A 24,422-nucleotide genomic window follows, 5' to 3' on the forward strand; every position below is an offset into this window, starting at 1 on the left:
AGCACTGTATGTACTGCATGTATCTGCAGACTATATACAGTACACAGTGCCAGGTTTCATGTGTTAGGCAGAGATTTCCCATCTCACATACTATTGAATCTGAGAGGAGCTCAGACGTTCATAGGCAGCTTTGTATTTTTGTGAATGAATACAAAGCTTCCTCTGATTGGCTGAGTTGGCGATCATGACATCTTCAAGCCACCTCCCCGCCCGGGTGTGAGACAGGAAGTGTGTTTCACAGCCAGGACCCAGCACTGTGTACTGTATGTAGCTAAAGCTACATGCAGTACATACAGTGCTTAGAGCTGCTGCAGCACTTACTGAAAGAAATAGTTTGTTTGGACCAGCTTGGTCCAAACTAACTATTAAAGTGAAAGAAAACATGGAAAACTGCTTTAAATGTGGGGTGCCTGAGGCCTTTTTGTAGCTCTACAGTTATCTGACTCATGGTTAGTTTTATTTAAAAATCTGTAGCACTGCACAAAGCCTGAAAGCACCCCACATTAAAAATGACCTCATACAGTAGTTAAAGGATGTTTTGTATTTGATGTGCAAGAAAATATCTATTTTGCATAAAACACTTTGTTTTTTACCTTTACCAGACCATTGGTCATCAACTCTCCTTCAGGCAATGTATATATGTTGCTAGTTGCAGGTTTACTACACCAAGTCGAAGACCTGACAAATCAGGTGCTGAGGCTTTGTTGTCCAGGAGACATCAAAAGTCAATGAGGGGAATTTATCAAAACTGCATGGCATCCAATCAACTTCTCTCTTTCATTTTCAAAGCTTAACTGAACAAGCTGAAGATAGAAGCTGATTGGTTGCCATTCACAGCTGCTCCAGTTTCTAGCTGCTCTCGTTTTGATAAATTTCCCCCCAGTGTGTTTTTCAGTCTGCTGAAATTTACCAGAAAGTATCAGTTGTGGAAAGGCCTTTTAAAAACAAACAATATAGTGCACCTAAACGTGACCATGGCCTGGTGTAAAATGTTTCCAATAACTGAAGTGCAGGGACACTGTGGAAACTGCAAATACCCATGTTGGTCTTCAAAATCATGGAGATTGAGGTATTTGTACAAGTAAAAATTAAGTACTGTTTCTTTCTGGTGCTAAGCCATGCTCCTCTTATCGAATACCAAAACGTCCACAGAGACACATGGATTGATTTGAAGACTAACGTGTACTTGCAGGCACAAGGAGCCCACACTTGGTTACCGTTGTTTACTTAAAAAAAACTCCATTAAACATTTATTTTTCAGGTAGACATTCTTTGTTTACTAAAATTAGATGACTTTAGTCTTTGAGTTTTCAAGGAGGTGAGATAAAAAGCTGTCATTCCACCCATAAATTTCCTCAGTCACCTGATATTGGAGGCCTCTCTCTTGGTCTTCTTTGGACCTCTTGGCTGTCTTTGTGATGCATCACTGGGCTGCAAAAGCATAGACTCGCATGTATTGTACAATGGATGTGCATACATAAATCCCTGCCTCCTTCTTTTGCAGTTCTAGAATTCATTCCTGCATTGTGACGTGACCAAGTTGGCACATCTGCATCTTGCAAAAAAAGATGTATGACTAAACCTTTTACTGGGCAGGGAAGCAGAATAGAGTGACAGCTTGAGGTATATGTAAACCTTAACCACTTCAGCCCAGAAGAAATTTCCCCCTTAATGACCAGGTCATTTTTTGCGATACTGCACTGCGTCGCTTTAACTGACAATTACGCAGTCGTGTGATGCTGTACCCAAACAAAATTGACGTTCTTTTTTTTTTCCCCGCAAACATTTTTTGTGCTACAAAGAGCGACAATTTTAAAAATTGTTTTGTTTTTTTAACTTTTTGCTATAATGCATATCCCCAAAAAATATATATATTTAAAAAAACTAATTTATTCATCAGTTTAGGCCGATATATATTCTTCTACATATTTTTTTTTTTTTTTTAATTTAATTAATCTTTATTGAAAAAATAAGCATTTAGGATATACATACAAAGAACATGCTTTTCCAATTGTAAAAAGTTTTATGCATACCAGCAGGGAGTAACAACTTATCCTTTAAGGAAAAAAAAAAAGCATTGCATAGTCTCAAAGGCATTACCGTGGCTAGCGCACTAATTGTCCCTAATGGTCTACAGAGCTAACCCCTACCCCCCCCCCCCAACCCTATGCTTCGAACCCGTGCTGTTAGATCCAATCAAATCTAATTAACAAACCAGTGGCGAAACGGCAAGAAGGCTCAGATACAATAGTAGGAATCTTCCGGTAACCTCCCAGACCCCACCAGGCCCAGGCTAGGTAAAATGGAACCTAGGTCCCGTCCTACGGTATCTCATCTAAAGGGTAGCGGATATCACGCAGCCATGGATTCCAAAGCGACTTAAATTTTTTGAGATTATTTTGTCTGATGTACATTGCCCGTTCACACCAGATCGTGGAGCTTATGGCGTTTGTCCATGCACTCAATACTGGAGGATTTTTTGCTTGCCAGTTCAGCGCAATCAGGCGTCTAGCCTGGTACAAGCACCTAAGTATGGATATTTTTGTCACAGCAGAAATTCTACCCGTATCCATGATCCCTAGTAGGCAGAGCCTAGCTTCGGGTTCCAAAATGGTATTAAAAATCCTATTAATTCTGCGTACAATATCTATCCAGTAACGGTATAATTTTGGGCACTTCCATACCATATGGATTAGATCTCCTGGTGCTCCACATCTAGGGCACTCGCCATTAAGCTTTCTATTTATCCTCCCCATTTTTTTAGGGGTGTAGTATGCTCTATATAGGAAAAGCTTATGGGACATGCGCTGCGATGGGGAGATGGACACCAGGTTCCCCTGTGCTAGAATCTCGTCCCATTGTTCCTGCTCAATTGGACCCAGGTCATCCTCCCATCTTTTCCTACATTTATCCAGTGCCTCTCCATTCAAGACTTTGTCCTTGAGTCTTGTATATAGGTAAGAGATCTGGCCCTTTGATTGTCCTTGCTCGAGAAGTCTCTGTATTAGGGGATTCGTCTTCCTCTCAATTACAAGTGTGCCATACTGGGAATGTATCCCATGTCTCACTTGTAAATATATATAAAATGTTTTATTGGAGATACCAAATTCCTGGCGAAGGTCTTCGAAAGATTTTATAGTGTTCCCTTGATAGAGATGCACCAATCTTCCAATCCCTCTCTTCTCCCACTCAAGGGAGCGATCTATACTATTTAGTTCAGCTAGTTCTCTATTGTTCCATAGGGGGGCATACTCTGTTACCCCCCCTTGGTCCAAGAGTCGTTTAGCTAACTGCCATACTTTCCTTGCTAGAGCGTTAGTGGGACACTTATAGACAAATGAATTAGCCTCCAGGACTTCAACTAAAATTCTATGGTATGCATTATTAATCATCAGTTTATGATTCGGATAGCTACCCTCCTCCAGTCCAGCCCCGGCTAAATGCTGGAGCTGGGCTGATAGGAAGTATGTTTTTAAATGTGGGATCGCCACTCCTCCCTTCTCCACGGGGAGTTGTAGCGTCTTCTACATATTTTTAGTTGCAATACGCATATATTGATTGGTTTCGCAAAACTTATCACGTCTACATACTATGGGATAGATTTAGGGATTTTATTTATTTTATTGTTTTAACTAATAATGGCATAATGGTGGCGATATGCGATTTGAAGCCGGGCTGCGACATTGCGGTGGACAAATCTCACTCCAAATTACACTTTTTGGGGACCAATGACATTCCATTGATTAGTGCTATAAAAATGCAGTGAACAATGTAAAAATGACACTGGTAGGGAAGGGGTTAACATTAGGGGGCGATCAAGGCGTTAAATGTGTTCCCTCAGCGTGTTGTAACTGTTGGGGGATGGGCTGGCAGGGACATGACAGAGATCACTGTTCCCGATCACTGGGAACAACAGATCTCTGCTATGTCTCCTGTCAAAATGGGGATCCACCTCTGTACTAGGTGATCGCGGGTCGCCGACAGACACCAAGTCCGCCCGCCCCATGGGCACGCTCCTACAGCATGCAGCAAGAGCACACCGCACGTGGCGACGTACAGCTACAGCAATTTGCACAGGAGAGCCAACCTGCTGCCGTATAACGACAACAGCTGGCCGGCTAGTGGTTAAAGAGGTTCTTCAGTCTCTGTGAAAGAAATTTAAATTCAGCAGCTACAATAACTGTAGTAATGCAATAATAAAAAATCGACCTACCTGTCCAGGGATCCAGCACTGTGCTGTTTTTCACCAGTCTTTGGGTCCCCGACACCACCATGTTTACTGTGGGAAGCTGGCACAGGCACATGCATGAGTTGTGCTGCAGCACTCTGTGAATGGATCTTCAATCTCCCAGGCAGTGTGACATGACGAAGTTGGTTGCGGGGGGGGGGGGGGGGTGAACTACCATTGGGATGGCCTAGGCCAGTGATTGTGAACTTGTGAACCTTGGCACCCCAGATGTTTTGGAACTACTTTTCCCCATTTCCCATGATGCTCAGCTGCACTGCAGAGTGCATGAGCATCATGGGAAATGTAGTTCCAAAACATCACTGGCCTAGGCAATCCCAGCAGAAGAGGGATCAGGTACCTGTCAAAACTGGGTACACTCTGCATAAAAGAATGTGTGGTGGGGGGTAGAATAAAGCATAATTTTCCTTTTAAGATGAAGTTCCATGGTAATAATGGCCTTCTGTTATTTGCTCACTTTTGGTCCGTTAAATATACCATTGCAAGGGTTTTGTTATATCTGTTTTATAAGTGTAACGACAAAATTCTGCCTTGTCCTCATTGTTTCCAGTTCTCTCTGTGTTTTACAACAACGTTTCTCAACTCCAGCCCAAGTACCCCCAACAGGTCATGTTTTCAGGATTTCCCTCAGATGAAACAGCTGTGGTAATTACAGGCAGTGAAACTGATGAAATTACTTGTGCAAAGTAATGGAAAGTCTGAAAACATGACCTGTTGGAGGTACTTGAGGACTGGAGTTGAGAAACATTGTTCTACAGTACACCACAAGGTATGGGGAAAAAAATATAGGCAAGTATTCTGTAGATCTAACAAACTTCCTGACCTAGGGTGACAACGATTTTCCTCCATAGAGGCAGTACACTTTTTAAGACAAGATGCATATTTCTAGCTGGCTCACTAGGTGAAAATACCTATAAAAAAAGCATGAAAAAAGTAAACAAATGCAGCCACTGCATCTTCTGACTGGTAAGCTGAAAAATGTAATTTTTGTTCTTGGTTGAATGCACTCTAGGGCTCTTTCACATGTGCCTGCACACTAAAACAATCCATTTGATCATGCAGACTGGTGTCTTATACAGTATGTCTATGAATGAAAGCTCACTAAAATTCCAATAATGTTTTTTTTTAAATGATATTCCGTTCACATTTATCTACCACAAGGGAGCTGTGGTGCAGAAACTGGCGCTGGCATCGCTGCTAATAACACCAGCTTTGGGTTGTGAATAGATCACATAGAAAAAACATTGTCTTCTATGTGCCCTTGTGATGAGTGCCTTTGACATATATAAATAAGAGCCAATGATTAAATAATCCACTTGTTCACCGTTGCGCTCAGATTAAAGTTGCCTCTAAGTGAACAAAATAGCAGCTACTTATAAATAAATCAAATGTAAAAATATCTCTCAAAAAAACTAAAGTGATCAACAGTGCTTAAGAATGATAAACAATAATAACACAGAAAAGTGAAAATTCAATCACAAAAGTCCATATAAAAACAATAGAGATGCTGAAAAGTGTCCATAAAGAGTGAACAGCCTTTCAAAGGGTGATATAGTCTTCACACAACTCCATGCGTGTCTCACAACCCATCCACCGTCAGTGTTGAACTGGCAAAAAAATATTGCCTAATGCCTTGTATACACGACCGGACTTTCGACAATTCAATCGTGTGTGGGCTTCATTGGACCTTTTCTGTCAAAAAAATCTGACGGACGTTAGAAATAGAACATGTTTCAAATCTTTCCGCCGGAACCAGTTCTTATCGAGAAAACTACTCGTCTGTATGCATTAAGGACAGCTACTGGCTATTGAACTTCCTTTTTCTAGTTGTACGTCACCGTGTTAAATGATCAGACTTTGGTGTGATCGTGTGTAGGCAAGTCCGTTTCAGCGGAACTCCGTCGAAAAGTCCTTGAGAGTTCAGTCGTGTGTACGCGGCATTACACTCTCATGTTCAGCAACAGCATATTAAAAGGGTTAATCCAATGATCTGCTCCTCTCCATACAGTATGGATGGGTGGATGCAATCACATGGGAAGAGATAACAAAGAGATGCTCCACTAGTTTGATCACGTCAAACACACCAATGTTTATTCAAATAAAACCTTCATCCATTATACTTACAAAGTATATAAATAAAATGAATACGAAAATATCAACCAAAGCGCTGAAGGAATTAGGAGTGAATATCAAGCCAGCGATGTCTCACCACACTGCCGATACACCTGCCAATTCAGCTTGGACGTTTCTCATTGTAGTGAAGTCGTCCTACTAGTTGCCGTACAGACATGCCCCACGTCACCGTACATAGTGTGAACAGGCCTATAGGTCTTTGAGTCTTTAAAGGCTAAATGTGTGGCAATGAGCTGTGAGTTCTATGGAGAGTGGCTGAGCTATAGAACTTATTGGCAGGCGTTCAGATTTTCATAAATTTGAAGTTTTCATTTATTGCATTATTCTTATATTTACAGACTTCCAACTTAAAAAAAACCTGATTATACGTTTTAAAGCCTTTGTGTGTGCAAGTGAGAGTAAGGCAACTAGAAAGAAAAGTCATTAATGTCAACCTCTGATTTTTATTTACTCTGAGTGTATTGAAGTTTTTGCACAGATAAGTAGGGATACAGAAAAAAAATAAAACAGGGTTATGCCGGGGTAAGACTGGTACAACTTATGTGTAACATATAACACAATTTTGAATAGATAACATGGATAACACATCTGTAACCTCCATGTTTTTTATGAAAAATGTTTCTTTGAAGTCAACCCATTTCTGTTGCTAAGCCCCAACCCTTCTTTAGGCTGTCAAATTTTAGAGTCTCTGATGCCCACTGAAGGCTTGGCATTTACATTTAACAATGGGGATAAATTAAGCTAGAAGAATTAATCCAAATTATGAAAAAATAGACAACCATATACAACCTGGGTCTAGGTTCTAAGGAACTGCTCTGTATACAATTTAGCACAGTTGTTGCTGTAAAGGGTTTAGGGCTAAGTCAGGTTCATTCTGCATGCACTGTAGACAGTCATTTAACAACTATAACCTATTCTTTCCTTATTTGACCCAGACTAGTAGTGCTATTGTATGCATGCATATATTGCTAAACATTTGCACCATAATGCCGCGTACAGAATTTCCGACAACAAATGTTCGATGTGAGCTGACTGGAAAATCTGACTGTGTGTAGGCTCCATTGGACATTTTCTGTCGGAATTTCCGACCACAAAAATTTGAGAGCTGGATCTCAAATTTTCCAACAACAAAATCTGTTGTCGGAAATTCTGATCGCGTGTACACAATTCCGACCCACAAAATTCTACGCATGCTCGGAATCAAGCAGAAGAGTCACACTGGCTATTGAACTTCCTTTTCTCTAGTCCCGTTGTACATGTTGTATGTCAGTGCATCAGTATGTCAGTGCGTTCTTGCTGATTGTAATTTCCGAAAACATTTGTGCGAACTTGTGTATGCAAGACAAGTTTCAGCCAACATCCGTCGGAAATAAATCTACAGTTTGGTTGTTCTGAATTTTGAACGTCTGTATGCGGCATTAGTGTTATAGACCGCAAGCATTTTCTTAAGTCTAGTTATTGTGTTTATTTCTCCCATCAAAATGTGTTATATTAAATATATGAGAGCACCATTACCTTCAAAGCAGTGCATGTTAGAAACCTTTAATTGCTGTCATTACTGTAAGGCCCAAAATAATTGCCAAAAGTCCTAAGAGAATTCTAGTCTTTAGGGAACCTCATAAAATTCCAAACGTGTGCCCAAGTAATGTGGTTTGCATTAACAGTACTTCGGAAAGATGTAAGAAGTGGAAAAGCAAAACTACACTTTAATACAAGCCACATTTCCTTCCATTTAGTCAATAACCTACTAGGAAAGGCAAAAGATCTGATCATTGTTTTGCCAACATGCAACCATGATTTAAAGGTATGGATAGGTAGTATTTAAATGGTATTTTTTCCTTTGAACAGTGTCGGTCAACTAGATATTCATGCAAATGATAGTTCTAAAAACAAAGCCAATAACCTTATTTGTTAAAAACCCCATGTGCTACTACTCTTTATGTCTTTCGTGAGGTACCTCAAATGAAGATATGTAATTTTAAAATATATTTAGAAACATTTTTTTGTTTACTTTATATTGCTACCCTCAGAACACATTTACAATGTATTACGCAGCACTATATTTTTAGACATGCAAGACCTTTTATAAATGGTCTTTCAAAAACAAAAAAATGGTTGTTTTTAAGTGCACATTTACAGGGGTCTGCTTTTATCACTTCCGAAAGTGACACTCATATGGTAAAGGTCTTGCTTTTCTACTGATCTGAACATGCATGTATTTCAAAGCATGTTTATTACCTTTGGGTATGCGTATAATATTTAAAGTGTTGGTTTACTTGGTATAAGACTACTTCTAAATAATATGTTCTTAGTGTGCAATATCTGACATCAATAGGATAATTTTTGGCTTTAGTAGGTCCATCGGAGCTTATGCTGTACTTAATGAAAATTCGAGGCCAAATCCCTGCAAACACACAGTTTTTGATGGACAAAGGCGTATATAAGCACTCCAGCTTTGGGATCTTTTTACCTCTTATGGGCCAGAACAACTGCTACATTTGTACTATAAGCAAATTGATTTGGCAGTTACTTTGTCATTACCGAAAATATAACTCCAATGTGATCAGCTTATATATACACCAGTGTTGTATGTTGAGCTAGCAGGCACAAGAAACGTGATTTTACATATATGTGTGATTCCTTAGCGTTTTGTCATATGGTGATTAAGGGTATGACGAAGAGATACATGCATAGGAATTGTGGCGATTACAGTGGAAAATGATATCAATTATATTTTGATCAAACATTGGAAGACTTTGCAGCAGAAGGGGTTGCGAGTCTGAGAATGTATACCCTAGGTGCATTCACCTTTTCATATTTAAAAAGGCAAATTACTGCCTAGTTTTGGCTGGAAGGATGCACAGTCGTCAACAGAGTTAATAAAATGAGACTGAAAATATTTTGTTGAGATTTCTTCACTTTGGTGTTTTAATAAAACTTTATCACTGGCTCTGAAGAGACTGTGTTAAAGTTGAAGAAACTTGCTATATACGGTATTTCATATTAGGTTATAATTGGAGTATAACTCTTTGATATAATCGGACAACAACTGGGGATATTGGAAGCATTACAATGTTTAAAATTCACTGATGGCAACAAGTTATTTTTGTGGTTTGTTTTATTTCTATTTTGCAGAGCTAAGAGAAGCTTTTGTTTCTGCAATGTTGAGTTGATACAGTGTACATTACCTAGGATAACAAAGTTACATACATTACTTTGTTTTGACAATATTGTTTAGAAAAAATTGTTTTATTTTCTAGGACTAACAACTCTATTTTATTTTATATGTAATCTTTGTCCAAAAAGATGTTACAAATGGAAAAAAATTATGTTTTTTAACCAGTGTTATTTTTTTTTAAAAAGCAGTCTTACTCTTAATAAAGTATACATTTTAGTTTCTAATTATTATGATTACATAATTATCTATATTTGTTTGACGTTCTTCTTGGGTTTGTACATACCAGCAGGAAAACAAAAATTTTCAATACCAACTAAAATTGGTATAAAAGATAAGTGCTCTTTTATTTGCACAATGTTATATGGTTGAATAATAGACTGTCCAGTAACTGTTTAATACATGGCGGTGCGTTACCCCTTTGAGGAAAGCCTTCTCAAGAAATGGTCAGCTTCTCCGGCCGTGGACCCTCCAGTATCCAGGTTAAATAAAGTAACCATGATCCCGGTTGAGGGGGACTCCTGCATTCAAGGATCCCATGGACAGGAAGGCCGAGGCGGTGGCTCGTTCCTTGTTTATGGTTGTGGGGTCAGCCATGCGACCTGTACTGGCATCCGCACTGGTGTCGCAGACACTGACTGAGTGGGCAAAACGTTTGCACCGCGAATTGGGAGAGCAACAGGCCTCCCCGTCTGCGTGGAACTAGCAGACCAACTAAGGCCTTAAGTACGTCTGTGATGCGCCCCTGGATACTCTCCCACTGTTATCCAGGGCTTCAGTGTCAGCTGTGGTGCTGAGGCGCCTGCTTTGGCTAAAATGCTGGTCTGCTGACCAGGCATCCAAAAAAGCCCTGACAGACCTTCCTTTCCTTGGCGACTGGCTCTTTGGAGCCTCATTGGATGACATTATTAAAAATGGCACTGGCGGTAAGAGTACACTACTCCCAGAGGCCAGGAAAGCTAAGGAGCCACGGCGTAGGCAAGGGCCCTCTTTTTCCGCTCACAAGCGGCTTTTTCGTCCGCCTGGAGCTTCGACGAAACGTCCCCAGCCTGACAGGATGCCCACGGATGGTCAAAAATGTCCCTGGAACCGCAAGCCTAACAAGCTTGCGAATAAAGGTGCTACCGCATGAAGGTTTGCCCCCACCCAAGACCGCCTTCGGGAGTTTGCAGCCCGGTGGTCCTCCCGGTTATCCGACCAATGGGTCTGCGATCTGATTTCCACAGGCTACAAGATAGAGTTTCTCTTATGGCCACCAAACAGATTCCTTCCCCCCCAGCATACCTGTATCCCCGGTTCGCCGGGAGGCCCTGTTGGGGGCGGTAAGGGATTTGCTGAATCGCGGGGTGATTGTACCAGTTCCGGAATCTGAACGCTTCCAAGGATTCTACTTAAATCTGTTTGTGGTTCCCAAGAAGGAAGGGGTACGTCCGATCTTGGACTTGAAAGCCCTCAATCACTTAGTAAAAGTGCAAAGGTTCAGAATGGAATCAGTTTGCTCAGTAGTGCGTTTTGCAGTCGGGGAAGCCCATTACCAATTTGTGGCTCTTCCTTTTGGTCTGGCATCAGCCCCCCAAGTCTTTACCAAAGTTCTGGCTCCAGTATTGGCGTTGCTGAGACAACATGGGATCGCGATTGTGGGCTACCTAGACGATCTCCACCTGAGAGCATCTTCCGCCTCAGAGTTAGAGGAGGATGTGGCGATCACCATGCAGACCCTGCAAGAATTTGGGTGGCTGTTGAACCTAAAGAAGTCAGTGATTGTACCGACCCAACGTCTGGAGTACCTAGGTTTACTGTTGGACTCCAGGGAAGCGAGAGTTTTTCTCCCTTCAGACAAATTGAAGACTCTCAGATCCATGGTCAAACTACTGATGTCGTTGCTCTGGTTTTGCATGCCAGTACTGGGACTCATGGTAGCCTCCTTCGAGGCAGTACCCTACGCCCAGTTCCACACCAGAGTACTGCAGAAGGAGATCTTGTTAAAATGGGACAAATCTCAGTTGTCCCTAGATCGACAGATCCAGGTGAGCCAGCCAGTCAGGGACTCTCTGATCTGGTAGTTGAGGTCCCCGGTGATTCAGTCCAGAAAATCGTTCCTCCCTCTGAAATGGACAGTGATCACTACGGACGCCAGTATATCCGGCTGGGGTGGAGTGATGGGGGTTCAGTCGGCTCAGGGCCTCTGGTCGACGATAGAATCCGAGTTGCCGATCAATCTGCTCGAATTGAGAGCGATCAGGCTGTGTCTCCACACATGGTCGGTGAGTCTGCAAGGATGTCCACGGCTGTGGCGTACATAAATCACCAAGGGGGAACAAGAAGCTCAGCTGCTGCTCGGGAGGTCGCTCGCATACTTCGGTGGGCAGAGCGTCACGTACCGGCCCTGTCGGCCATTTACATCCCGGGGGTGGAGAACTGGCAGGTGGATTATCTGAGTCAACAGATGCTGGACCCAGAAAAATGGGCATTGGATCCGGAGACATTCAAGCTACTGTGCCTGAAGATGGGAACACCAGTTGTGGATCTACTGGCCTCCCATCTCAATCGGAAGGTGCCAAGATTCGTGTCCAGGACAAGAGATCCGTGGGCAGATGCGTTAGACGCGCTGGTGGGATCAGTACCAGCTGATTTACGTCTTTCCTCCAGTGAAACTGTTGCCACGTCTGCTTCACAGAGTGGAAGCTGAGGGGATCCCAGTAATACTGGTTGCCCCAGATTGGCCTCGGTGTCCTTGGAACGCAGACCTGGTGCTTCTGGTGGCAGACACTCCCTGGCTACTGCTGTTGGGAGAGGACCTCCTATCTCAAGGTCCAATTTTCCATCCTGCTTTACCATCGCTGGCTTTAACGGCATGGTTATTGAGAGCCAGGTGATGAGGAATCGGGGTCTGTCAGACTCTGTGATTCCAACTATGTTGAGGGCACGGAAATCTTCTTGGAAGATATACCATCGTACCTGGAAGGCCTACATCTCCATGTGTGAGGAGAAAGGATTGGAATCCACGATCCTTTTCCATATCCAGGATCCTGCTGTTTCTCCAGCAGGGAGTGGACCAGAGATTGGCATTAAGCACCATCAAAGGGCAAATCTCAGCCTTTACTCTCTTTTTCCAATGACCCCTGGCATCTCACTCCTTAGTGAGTACCTTCGTTCAGGGGGTACGATGCGTAGTCCCTCCGGTGCGTCCACCGTTACCCCCATGGGATTTGAACCTGGTGTTGTCGGCGCTCAAAAACTGCCGTTTGCGAATATCAGGGAGATTCCCCTTTTGACTCTTTCCCAGAAAGTGGTCTTTCTAGTGGCCATCACCTCGGCCAGGAGGGTTTCGGAATTGGCGGCCTTGTCCTGCAAGTCGCCCTATCTGGTTATCCACAGGGATAAGGTGGTGTTGCGTCCGCAGGCGTCCTTTCTACCGAAGGTGTATTTGTCTGCCACGGCTCCCTTTCGGAAGTCAGACTCACTGTTTGTTTCTGTAGCTGGTCCCAAGAAAGGCATGGCGGTCTCGTCAGCCACCATTTCCAGGTGGATCAGACAGATTGTAGTACAAGCCTACGCCTTGAAGGGGCAGGTGCCCTCCTTTCCGGTCACGGCCCACTCCACAAGGGCAATCGGAACGTCTTTGGCCTTCCGACACCAAGCGTCGGTCGCTCAGGTGTGTAAGGTGGCGACCTGGTCGTCTGCCCATACGTTTAACAAGTTTTACAAGGTAGACGTCAGTGCATCGGCTGATGCCTGTTTTGGCCGCAAAGTTTTGCAGGCGGCCGTTTAGTTGCAATTGAATATGCAACCGATATTTTTTCCTGGTTTTTCGAAAAAAATGCAGTACTGTTATGTTAATGCACTGTTGCATTACTTCCGCAGTTGGCTGCGGTCTTGGGGATCACTCCTGTTGAGGATACCCTGTGGTTTTGTGGTGATTTTTCCACGCACTGCTGTTTTTTTGTGGGTTTAGTTTGACTAGTTCCCACCTGCCATGATGGATGAAGTTTTTATGCTGTTTTTCCCACCCCTCCTTTGGCACTGCTTGGGGTTGTCCCATTTTGTTACAGAGAAGAGCTGTGTCGGTCAGTGAATATAAGAGAAAATAGGATTTTTGTACTCACCGTAGAATCCTTTTCTCTGTAATTCACCGACCGACACAGCACCCACCCCTCCTTTTTTTCTCTTTACGTTTTACTGCTTGTTGGCGTACTGAGGCTGCTAGGGCAGACTGTGGGGATTGTAGCCTAGGGACCGCCCCCTGGGCGGAACTAAAAGTTCTGAAGTGTTGTATTACAACTTTGCCTTGTAATCTCCAGTGATAGGGCTAACAACCCATTTTGCTACAGAGAGGAGCTGTGTCGGTCGGTGAATTACAGAGAAAAGGATTTTACGTTGAGTACAAAAATCCTATTTTTTCTGTATGAAGTCAATCCAATCTGTTATCTCCATCCTACAAGGAGGAGAACTTCTGGCGTCAATCAACGTCAAAGATGCATATCTCCATATGCCATATGGTTCCTTCACCCCGATCTCTTCCTGTCAAAGAAATCGACAACTTTGTGTCAAGAAAAAAGGATCCGCTAGCATGCAGATGCCTTGCTATTCTCTTGGAATCAGTTTTCACTGATTTGTGCATTCCCTCCTATTCTGCCTGCGTCCACGACTTCACAGGATCAAGCAGGAAGGGAAGTCATTGATTCTTGTGACTCTCCAGCGGGGACCACTATATCTTGGTATGCAGAGATCGTAGAGATGGCAGTAGGGGACCCATGGACCCTACCTTCACGGCCAAACCTTCTCTCGCAAGGTCCGGGCTTCCACCCTACTTTACAAACGCTAAATTTAACGGTTTGGGTACCACACTCTGAAGAAGCGTGGGCTGTCAGGTTCAGTAGTTTTCTACCTTGGTTAATGCAAGGAAGCCGGCCTCCATGGTTATATATTATAGAGTCTGGGAAACATATGTCTCCTGGTGTGAAACCAGGAGCTGCACCCCAGGAAATAATTAATGGTAGAGTTCTTGAATTTTCTGTAGATGAGGTGAGAAATAAAGCTGGCCTTGAGTGTTTCTAAGGACAAGTCTCGGCCTTATTGGTATTATTTCAATGACCACTTGCTTCGCATTCTTTGGTTCATAACTTTATTCAGGGGGTAACAGGAGCTTAATCTCTGGTAAGATAACCCCTGAACCCTTGGGACTTGAAATTTAGTTTTGTCGGCATTACAAAACAGCCTTTATTTAGGCCGATACAACATATTCCCTTGGTCCTTTTTTTGACAAGGAAACTGTTTTTTCTGGTAACCATATCTGCTGCAAGAAGGGTATCAGTATTGGCTGCTCTTTCTTGTAAAGAGCCATATTTTTATTGTTCACAAGGATAAGGTTGTATTGCGTCCTTATCTAAACCAGGATATTGTTCTACCTTCATTTTTCTAGAACCCTGTTCTTTGGAAGAAAAATCACAACATTCTCTTGATGTGGTTAGAGCAGTCAATGTCTACTTAGTCGATTGCTCAGACTCGGAAAATGGATATTTGTTCGTGTTGCCTGAAGGTCCTAAAAGAGTACAGGCAGCATCAAAATCTACTATTTCTAAATGGATTCGACAAGTAATCGTTCAAGCTTATGGTTTAAAGAGGTAGTTCTACCCTCTCAAATCAAAACGTACTCCTATAGGGCTGTTAGTACCTCGTGGGCAGTGCATCACCAAGCTTCCATGGCTCAAATCTGCAAGGCCACAACTTGGTCTTCAGTCCATAAGTTTACCAGATTCTGTCAGGTGGATGTAAAAAGACATGAGGATATTGCCTTTGGGCGTAGCGTACTGCAGGCAGCAGTATAAGTCCTCTGGTCTCATGGTGCCCTACTTTTGTTGTCTCCCGGCCCTCAGTTGGCATTGCTTTGGGACATCCCACTTAGTAACTACTATAGGTCTGTGTCCAGTGATGTGCGATAAAGAAAATAGGATTTTTATAATGGATTGTTTGTAAAATTCTTCTCTTGGAGTACATCAAGGGACACAGGGGGCCCTCCCCTCTTCTAATAAACGTATATTGCTTTGCTACAAAAACTGAGGTACTCTCAGTAGTGGAAGGGGTTATATATGGAGTGGACTTCCTGTCTTAGGGTGTGCCAGTGTCCATCACCTGAAGGTGGCCTATAAGCACATAGTAACTACTATGGCTCGGTGTCCCGGGATGTACTCCAAGAAAAGGATTTTTACAGGAAAGCTGTTATAAAAATCCTATTCTTGCATTGCAGATATTGCTGGTGAGCCCAGTTCTTTTCAGTATTTTTAGCTGAAATTAATGTAGTTTTCTGCTATGTCTCCTCACAGCACTAATCTTCTGTTGCTGTGGAAGAGTAACATCAGCCACTGCATTTGTGAAAGAGTTGCACCACTTGCCCACCTCCTCCATTCATAAAATACATACTATTCTTTCCCAGAGTGCAAATAATTTTGTAAATGGAGGATCAGATGATGAATGACAGGATCCACCGCCTCTAACGCAGAACATCCAGAATCTGGGTTAGAATGCTACATGTTCTGTGAATGGAGGGGTAGTTGAGAGGGGCAACTCTTGCACACTTTTAGTGGCTGATGTGAACTCCCACAGCTATAGAAGATCAGCATTGTGAAGAGGACCCAGCAGTTGATTTCAAAACTATGCTTCAGTAAGTCGGTTATGGGAAACACTTCATTACAGTTATGTCCCTGTTGCTGCAAAGCAAAAAAAAAAAACTTAGCTTTAATGGGGAAATGAGCACTATCGTTGCCATTCATGTTAATGACCAAAATGTTTTAGAATTCAGCAGGTTAATGAGGCAGGGTTTTAAATCCCGTAATACTTGTGTCTAGGAAGGCAGGATAAAAATGTCAAAGTATGCTATTTGAGAAAGCAAAAGAAAAAACAATATTTAGTATATATACAAAATATCTACTATTTGTTTCCCCCATTTTTTGGCCACTTCTGTACTTTTGCCAGTAAATAATTTGTAGGCACTTTAAGGGAAAATGGTTCTTTATTGAAAAGTCACAAGGTTTCTGTAGGTCCAGAAACATGCTATCTTCTTACCGTTGTTTTGTTTGGTGAATACTACAGTAATTACTTTGTCTCTGCAAATAGATCTGCATGCTTAATCTGTTTAAAGAAAGACTGTTGTAGTATACATGCATTCTAATGACAATGTCTCTTTAAAATACATTTATTGCACTTATTACCTTCATTAAATGGAGTCTTGAATCTCCTCTAGAATTACAGGAGCCTTTAGGATCTTCAGCATCCAATATTTTCAGGTGTTTTGGATGCCTGCATTTCCCCTTATGGTTCCACCCAACAACTGCTATGTCACTAGAGCAGTGATTCTCAACCAGGGTTCCTCCAGAGGTTGCTAGGGGTTTCTTCAGCATTGGGCAATTTCTGCCTCTCAGATAAGTTCACACTGATGCCATTGATCTTTTTATCTGTAAGGAAGTAATTCTTCCCAATGACCACAAGTATAATGCCACGTACACACGGTCGGACTTTCCGGCAGAAAAAGTCAGACGAAATCTTTTCATCGGATATTCCGATTGCATGTGTGCCTCATCTGACTTTTTTTTTTTTATTCTGACGGACATAGAAATAGAAAATGTTCTAAATATTTCCGACGGAATCAATTCCTATTGGGAAAACCGCTCGTCTGTATGCTGTTCCGACAGACCAAAAACGACGCATGCTCTGAAGCAAGTACAAGACGGCAGCTATTGGCTACTGGCTGTTGAACTTCCTTTTTCTAGTCCCGTCATACGTGTTGTACGTCACCGCGTTTTAGACGGTCAGACGGTGTGATCATGTGTAGGCAAGACAGTTTCAGCGGAACTCTGTCGGAACGCCATCAGAAAAACTGTCAGTTTATTCCGATGGAAAAACCGGTCATGTGTACACGGCATAAGGACCATTCCTCTCACTGACCATGACACTAATGTATCATGAGTTGTGGATTTCTAATTTTTAGCAGGGGTTCCCTGAGACCAGGGAACTATTTCAAGGGTTCCTCTGTGTTGAAAAGGTTGAGATGCTGCACTAGTGTCCCTGCAGCTATATTGGGATTCACTAATGACACAGTGGGGTAAGTGGATCTGCCACCAGGAGATGCAGGAATCTGACACACTTGGAAGATGTTGAAGACGCTAGCATTGTGAGACTTCATTCAATGCAGGTGGCAAGAGTACCAATAATACATGTATTTTAAAGAGAAACTGTTGTTGGGATACATGTGTATATAATATAGTGCAATCAAATATTTTATTTCCCTGTAGTTAGACTCAGGAGCTGTAAAGTGAACCAGATAACTTTCTCATTGATATAGGTAAAGTTCTGCATTCTTATCTCAATTGGTGAGTAGAGGACATTTTCAGTACACTGAAACACATGACTATAGAGGCAACAGTGACTACAGAGGTAAATTGAAAAAAAAGAAGAACATTCTTTGTTAGCACCATTTACAAAACTCAGTGCTGTAAGCATTCTTCTTCAATCCAGTATTACAACTCTGTAATTTTTCCATTCAACCATAGGTAATAATGTCGTGAAAAAAAAGTATTTTATAAAGAAAATAATTGCACATTTTAAATGAGAGTAATTTCTGCTCATTTTAAGTGTTAGCTTCACTTTTATGTGGTTTTCAAAGAAAAAGTGCTGGGTTCCGTTATGGATTTTTCTTCCAGCACATTTTTACTTAATTGATTCATTAAAGCTGCTACCAGGCATCCTGTAATTAGTTTTTGTCTTACTGTTACTTCCTGCCCTCAGTTCACTGTGTCAGCCACAACAGAAGTTATGCCCTTCTCCCACTGCAGACTTGCGTCACATATTTTACTTGACTTGTGTTTCTGAAGCTTGTCATCAGCAAAGTAGGCAATGGCTAATTATTTCATTCATTAGAAACATCTACCAGACCCTGTGTGCTACATATATGTATGCATGTTTATGTATACTAAATATGTCATCAAAATATAAAGGATTCATATATCATCAGACTCCTCAGTGCCTCTGCTGCAATTTATTTTTCTAATATGAACACTTTTCAACACAGTGTTCTGTAGATATGTGTTTTTGTAATGATGTGTTTATTTGAGAAAAATTGGGCTTTTCTTAACATCCGTTTCAATAAAAATGCCTGTAAGATAGAACTGTTGGACATTTTAATGTGGGATTATTTTTAGTTAGGGTCTTGATTATTGGGTAGGATACATAGCTCTGTAACTGGCGCTGCAAAGTTTATAGAGTTACAGTTAGGGTACACATATGCACAGTGAGAATTCTGTAGCTTTTTCTTAAATTTACAAAAGCATCAAAAAAAAATGAAAAAAACTAGCACGTGGTACTTCTGGCGATCCACGTGTCAGATTCACTTCCATCTTATATTTCATTTTGGGATAGATGCTAGTGGATTCGGTCACTCAGATCTGGTCAGAACTGAACTTCTTACTGTTGCCAGAATATGAATCACTGTCTGATTTTTTTTTCTTTTGTTTCACATTGCTGATTGTGCAGTGGCAAGGAGGTCCTCCAGGAAAAACAAAAAACTGAAATTTTAGTTTTGAATGGACCAGCTCCTACATCAAGATTAAAAAAACAGAAAAAAAAGCGGAGCACTAGCTGTCATTCGATGAGATTCCCTAACTAACTGAACATGTAGTTTAAAACAAAGTAACTAGGAGTAGGAATCTAAATATCCTGTTTTTACTCTAATTTTTACTTTAATTCTTTATTTAATGGGGACCCTGTATAAAATGAAAAGTTTTGCTTCACTTACAGTATCTTGTAGATTTTGTACCATGCTATTCAAAGCTATGACAATTTGGGTGGATTTTGGGCATATTACTAGTGGATTACATACAATTAGATAACATCTGTGTTGATACAAACAGTAACCTAGACATGGGTTGTGCAAGCAGGGAATCGGCAAACCAAATGCAGTCCAAATAAAATATATACAGTACTGTGCAGACGTTTTAGGCAGATATGAAGAAATGCTAAAAAAATAAGAATGCTTTCAAAACTATAATATAATTGCTTATTTTTATGAATTTACAAAATGCTGAGTGAGAACAGAAAAATCAAATCAGTACAGTGCCTTGCGAAAGTATTCGGCCCCTTGAACTTTTCAACCTTTTGCCACATTTCAGGCTTCAAACATAAAAATATAAAATTTTAATTTTTTGTGAAGAATCACCAACAAGTGGGACACAATTGTGAAGTGGAACGAAATCTATTGGATATTTTAAACTTTTTTAGCAAATAAAAAACTGAAAAGTGGTGCGTGCAAAATTATTCGGCCCCTTTACTTTCAGTGCAGAAAACTCACTCCAGAAGTTCAGCGAGGATATCTGAATGATCCAATGTTGTCCTAAATGACTGATGGTGATAAATAGAATCCACCTGTGTGTAATCAAATCTCTTTATAAATGCACCTGCTCTGTGATAGTCTCCGGGTTCTGTTGAAAGCGCAAAAAGCATCATGAAGACCAAGGAACACACCAGGCAGGTCCGTAATACTGTTGTGGAGAAGTTTAAAGCCGGATTTGGATACAAAAAGATTTCCCAAGCTTTAAACATCCCAAGGAGCACTGTGCAAGCGATCATTTTGAAATGAAAGGAGTATCGGACCACTGCAAATCTACCAAGACCTGGCCGTCCCTCTAAACTTTCAGCTCAGACAAGGAGAAGACTGATCAGAGATGCAGCCAAGAGGCCCATGATCACTCTGGATGAACTGCAGAGAACTACAGCTGAGGTGGGAGAGTCTGTCCATAGGACAACAATCAGTCGTACACTGCACAAATCTGGCCTTTATGGAAGAGTGGCAAGAAGAAAGCCATTTCTCAAAGATATCCATAAAAAGTCTTGTCTAAAGTTTGCCACAAGCCACCTGGGAGACACACCAAACATGTGGAAGAAGGTGCTCTGGTCAGATGAAACCAAAATCAAACTTTTTGCCCACAATTCAAAACTAAATGTTTGGCGTAAAAGCAACACAGCTCATCACCCTCAACACACCATCCCCACTGTCAAACATGGTGGTGGCAGCATCATGGTTTGGGCCTGCTTTTCTTCAGCAGGGACAGGGAAGATGGTTAAAATTGAGGGGAAGATGGATGCAGCCAAATACAGGACCATTCTGGATGAAAACCTGTTGGAGTCGACAAAAGACCTGAAACTGGGACGGAGATTTATCTTCCAACAAGACAATGATCCCAAACATACAGCAAAATCTACAAAGGAATGGTTCACAAATAAACGTATCCAGGTGTTAGAATGGCCAAGTCAAAGTCCAGACCTGAATCCAATCAAGAATCTGTGGAAAAAGCTGAAAACTGCTGTTCACAAATGCTCTCCATCCAACCTCACTGAGCTCGAGCTGTTTTGCAAGGAAGAATGGGCAAGAATTTCAGTCCCTTGATGTGCAAAACTGATAGAGACATACCCCAAGCGACTTGCAGCTGTAATCGCAGCAAAAGGTGGCTCTACAAAGTATTAACGCAAGGGGGCCGAATAATTTTGCACGCCCCACTTTTCATTTTTTTGTTAGTTAAAGTTTCAAAAATCCAATAGATTTCGTTCCACCTCACAATTGTGTCCCACTTGTTGGTGATTCTTCACAAAAAAAATGTTTTTTATATCTTTGTTTGAAGCCTGAAATGTGGCAAAAGTTTGAAAAGTTCAAGGGGGCCGAATACTCGCAAGGCACTGTACTTGGTGTAATTACCATTTGGCTTCAAACCAGCATCAACTCATACACTTGCACAAAGTCACGTTTTTTTTCATAGGATTAGTCAGGTGTGTGATTAACCAATTATACCAAGCAGGTGCCAATGATCATCAATTTTTTTATGTAGGCTGAAACACAGTCATTAACTGAAACAGAAACAGTTGTGGGGGGGGGGGGGGGGGTAAAGCTTAAGGCTTAAAGCTGGGTGAGGAACAGCCAAACTCTGCTAAAAAGGTGAGGTTGTGGAAGACAGTTCATGGCACAAGTTATACACTATGGCAATACTGAGCACAAGCCGACACAAGGTAGTTATACTGCACACCAGGAAGGTCTCTCCCAGGAAAAGATTTCAAATCAGCGATTATGAAAAAGGTTCCTGCGCTACTTTTTACCAATTTCATTGTCACTTGCATAGACTTCTGAGTCGCAAGCCACAATGAAATCAGCAGTGGAAATCTCACTAATTTGAGATAAAACATGTAAAATTGCAGTGTGGGAGCAGGAACCTGCGGCTTCATTTTTGAAAAGGTTCATGCACCTTTTTTTTGTGGAAACATTTATTTGAATGGGCTGCCGTGCCTGTGCAAACAGGGCGACGTGAAACACAAGAGTGTGAACCTATTATTATTATTATTATTATTATACAGGAGGCTCACTCCACTAGGTCAGTGCTTCTAAAGCTTTTTAGAATCAGCATTTAGTACTAGTTTCAACAACAAAAGTTGCTTATAACAAAAAATGGAGACAAAGATAACTCTTTGCACTCTTTACTGTCAACATGACATCACTCTGACTTACTTTCATGGGTGCTAGGTTGGAAACCTTATTATTATCATAGCTGGTATAAGTTGAGTGTTAGCTGTTTTTTATGTTTCTTGTTTCTTTTACTATTCAGACATAAACTGTTTATAGAGAAACAGAAAAAAGAGGGCACACCAACCTTGTGCATTATTATTATTATACAAGATTTATATAACGCCAACAGTTTGCGCAGCGGTTTACAACATGAGGGCAGACAGTACACTTACAATACAAATCAATACAGGAGAGAACAGATTATCCTTAGATATATTTTAATAAAAGAATAAATTAAAAACTACTCACAAATATGAAAGAAAGCTGCAATATAAAATAGCCTTCAGATGGTGGCAATCGGTCTGATGACCGCAGTCTCCAGATGGCCCACTGAGCTCTGAGGAAGAAGGTATGCCTTCGAAACACGTCAGCCGCCAGTGGCCCTCAAAGTCTTCTCTATTACCATCTGGAGAGTGTTGTCGTCAGACCAATTGCCATCATCTGAAGGCTATTTTATATTGCGGTTTTCTTTCACATGTTTGTGAGTAGTTTTTAATTTATCCTTTTAATAAAATATATCTAAGGATAATGCACAAATTTGGTGCGCCCTCTTTTTTTCTATTTCTTTTTGACTGCTAGGATACCCCTATCCTTGAAGGCCCGAGGCATTGTCCACTATGAACTTTAGTCCACCTGGTTAACACACTTGTGTGCAAGAGTATTTGTTTTCTGCTATCAGTAAACTGTTTATATTCTGTACTTGTACTGCTATCAGTAAACTGTTTATATTCTGTACTTGTACTGCTATCAGTAAACTGTTTATATTCTGTACTTGTACTGTATGTCTTAAGTCACCCAGTAGTCTCAGAGCTTTTCTATATTTATCTAACTAAAGTTTCCCCTCTTAAAATAATCTCTGTTTGGGACTGTATGGAACAATGTCATGGCACCGCAACAATTGATTTCATGCATAATATGTCATGTATTAGTTACATAATTTGTCACATTATGAATGTCATCTGTCATTGCTTTATTTTGTCATATGCAAAATCATATTAAAAAATGCAGTGACTGGATATGGTATCTCCTTTTGTATATTGCAGTGTCAATAAAATGCAGCAAGAACAAGTCTAATCCACAAGAAGCTGTGCAGATACTGTCCTCAGCGCGTCTTAATCTTCGTGGCTTATCATCTAAAGCAAAGGTTAGTCCAACAGAAAAAGTTTACAACCTTACTATATTTGAAAAATATATTCAACCTTTTTTATCTTTCCAGGTGATCCATGAGAATACAAAATTGCAGAAAAAGATTGTTGATTGTAGGGCTCACAAATATATAAAAAAAAAAAAACTATTTAGTTATTCATCAGTCTAGATCAGTGTTTCTCAATTCCAGCCCTCAATGCTCCCCAATAAGTCATGTTTTCAGGATCTCCCGGCTGTGGCAATTACTAAGGCAGTGAAACTGATCAGCTAATATTTCACACGTATTGCTTTCCAGTTAAGAGATATCCATTTGCCATCTCAAGCTCTTCACTAAAGCAAACTGTTATGCCGCGTACACACAACCGGACTTTTCGACGGACTAGGTCTGACGGTCTTCTCAACGGACTTTCGGCAGAGGTCCCACAGACTTTCTGAACGAACGGACTTGGCCACACACGAACAGTCTAAGGTCATTCGAAAGTCAGTGCGTTTTGAACGTGATAACGTAAACAGGACTAAACAAGGAAGTTCATTAGCCAGTAGCAAATAGCTGCTCTTGCGTAGTTTTTGGTCCGTCGGACTAGCACACCGACGAGCGATTTTCCAGATTTTTAGTCCGTCGGATAGATTTGAAACATGTTCTATTTCTAGGTCCGTCTGATTTTTTTTTTTATAAAAAGTGGTCGGACTAGCGCACACACAATCGGATTGTCCAACGGACTGATCCCGCTGGACATAGTCTGCCGGAAAGTCCGATCGTGTGTACGCGGCATAAGGGTAAAAAAATTGGCTAAGATCAGAGAGCAAGACTGGAAACCTGTATTTTTTTTATGCTGCTACCATGAAGCCCCCCAATCAGGGGAATGTTTATTAACCACTTGAGATCCGCGCTATAGCCAAATGACGGCTACAGCGCGGATCTCCTTTGCCGGGACTACGTCTATTGACGTCGTCCCGTGCACGAGCTGCCTGCGTGGCCCCTGAGGGGCGCGCGCGGCGCGCTCTGTGATCGGCGAGTCCATGAGACTCGCCTGATCACCGATCCGTGCAAGGGGTCGATCCCGACCCCTTATCACGTGATCAGCTGTCAGCCAATGACAGCTGATCATGTGATATAACGGAGC

At 41.6% G+C, this 24,422-nt stretch overlaps 1 protein-coding gene across 1 annotated transcript in view; it reads left to right on the plus strand.

The window, feature by feature from the left end:
* Window positions 1–24,422, plus strand: part of TTC27 (tetratricopeptide repeat domain 27) — a 626,083-nt gene that overhangs the window by 578,398 nt on the left and 23,263 nt on the right. Inside the window, exon 20 of the mRNA XM_077486426.1 lies at window positions 23,196–23,296. Coding sequence (XP_077342552.1) covers window positions 23,196–23,296 — 101 coding nt within the window. The remainder of the gene's footprint in view (window positions 1–23,195; window positions 23,297–24,422) is intronic.

This window comes from Lithobates pipiens, unplaced genomic scaffold, assembly GCF_037356315.1.
Source record: "Lithobates pipiens isolate NorthernLeopardFrog02 unplaced genomic scaffold, aLitPip1_a1.2 Scaffold_18, whole genome shotgun sequence".
Lineage (NCBI taxonomy): Eukaryota > Metazoa > Chordata > Amphibia > Anura > Ranidae > Lithobates > Lithobates pipiens.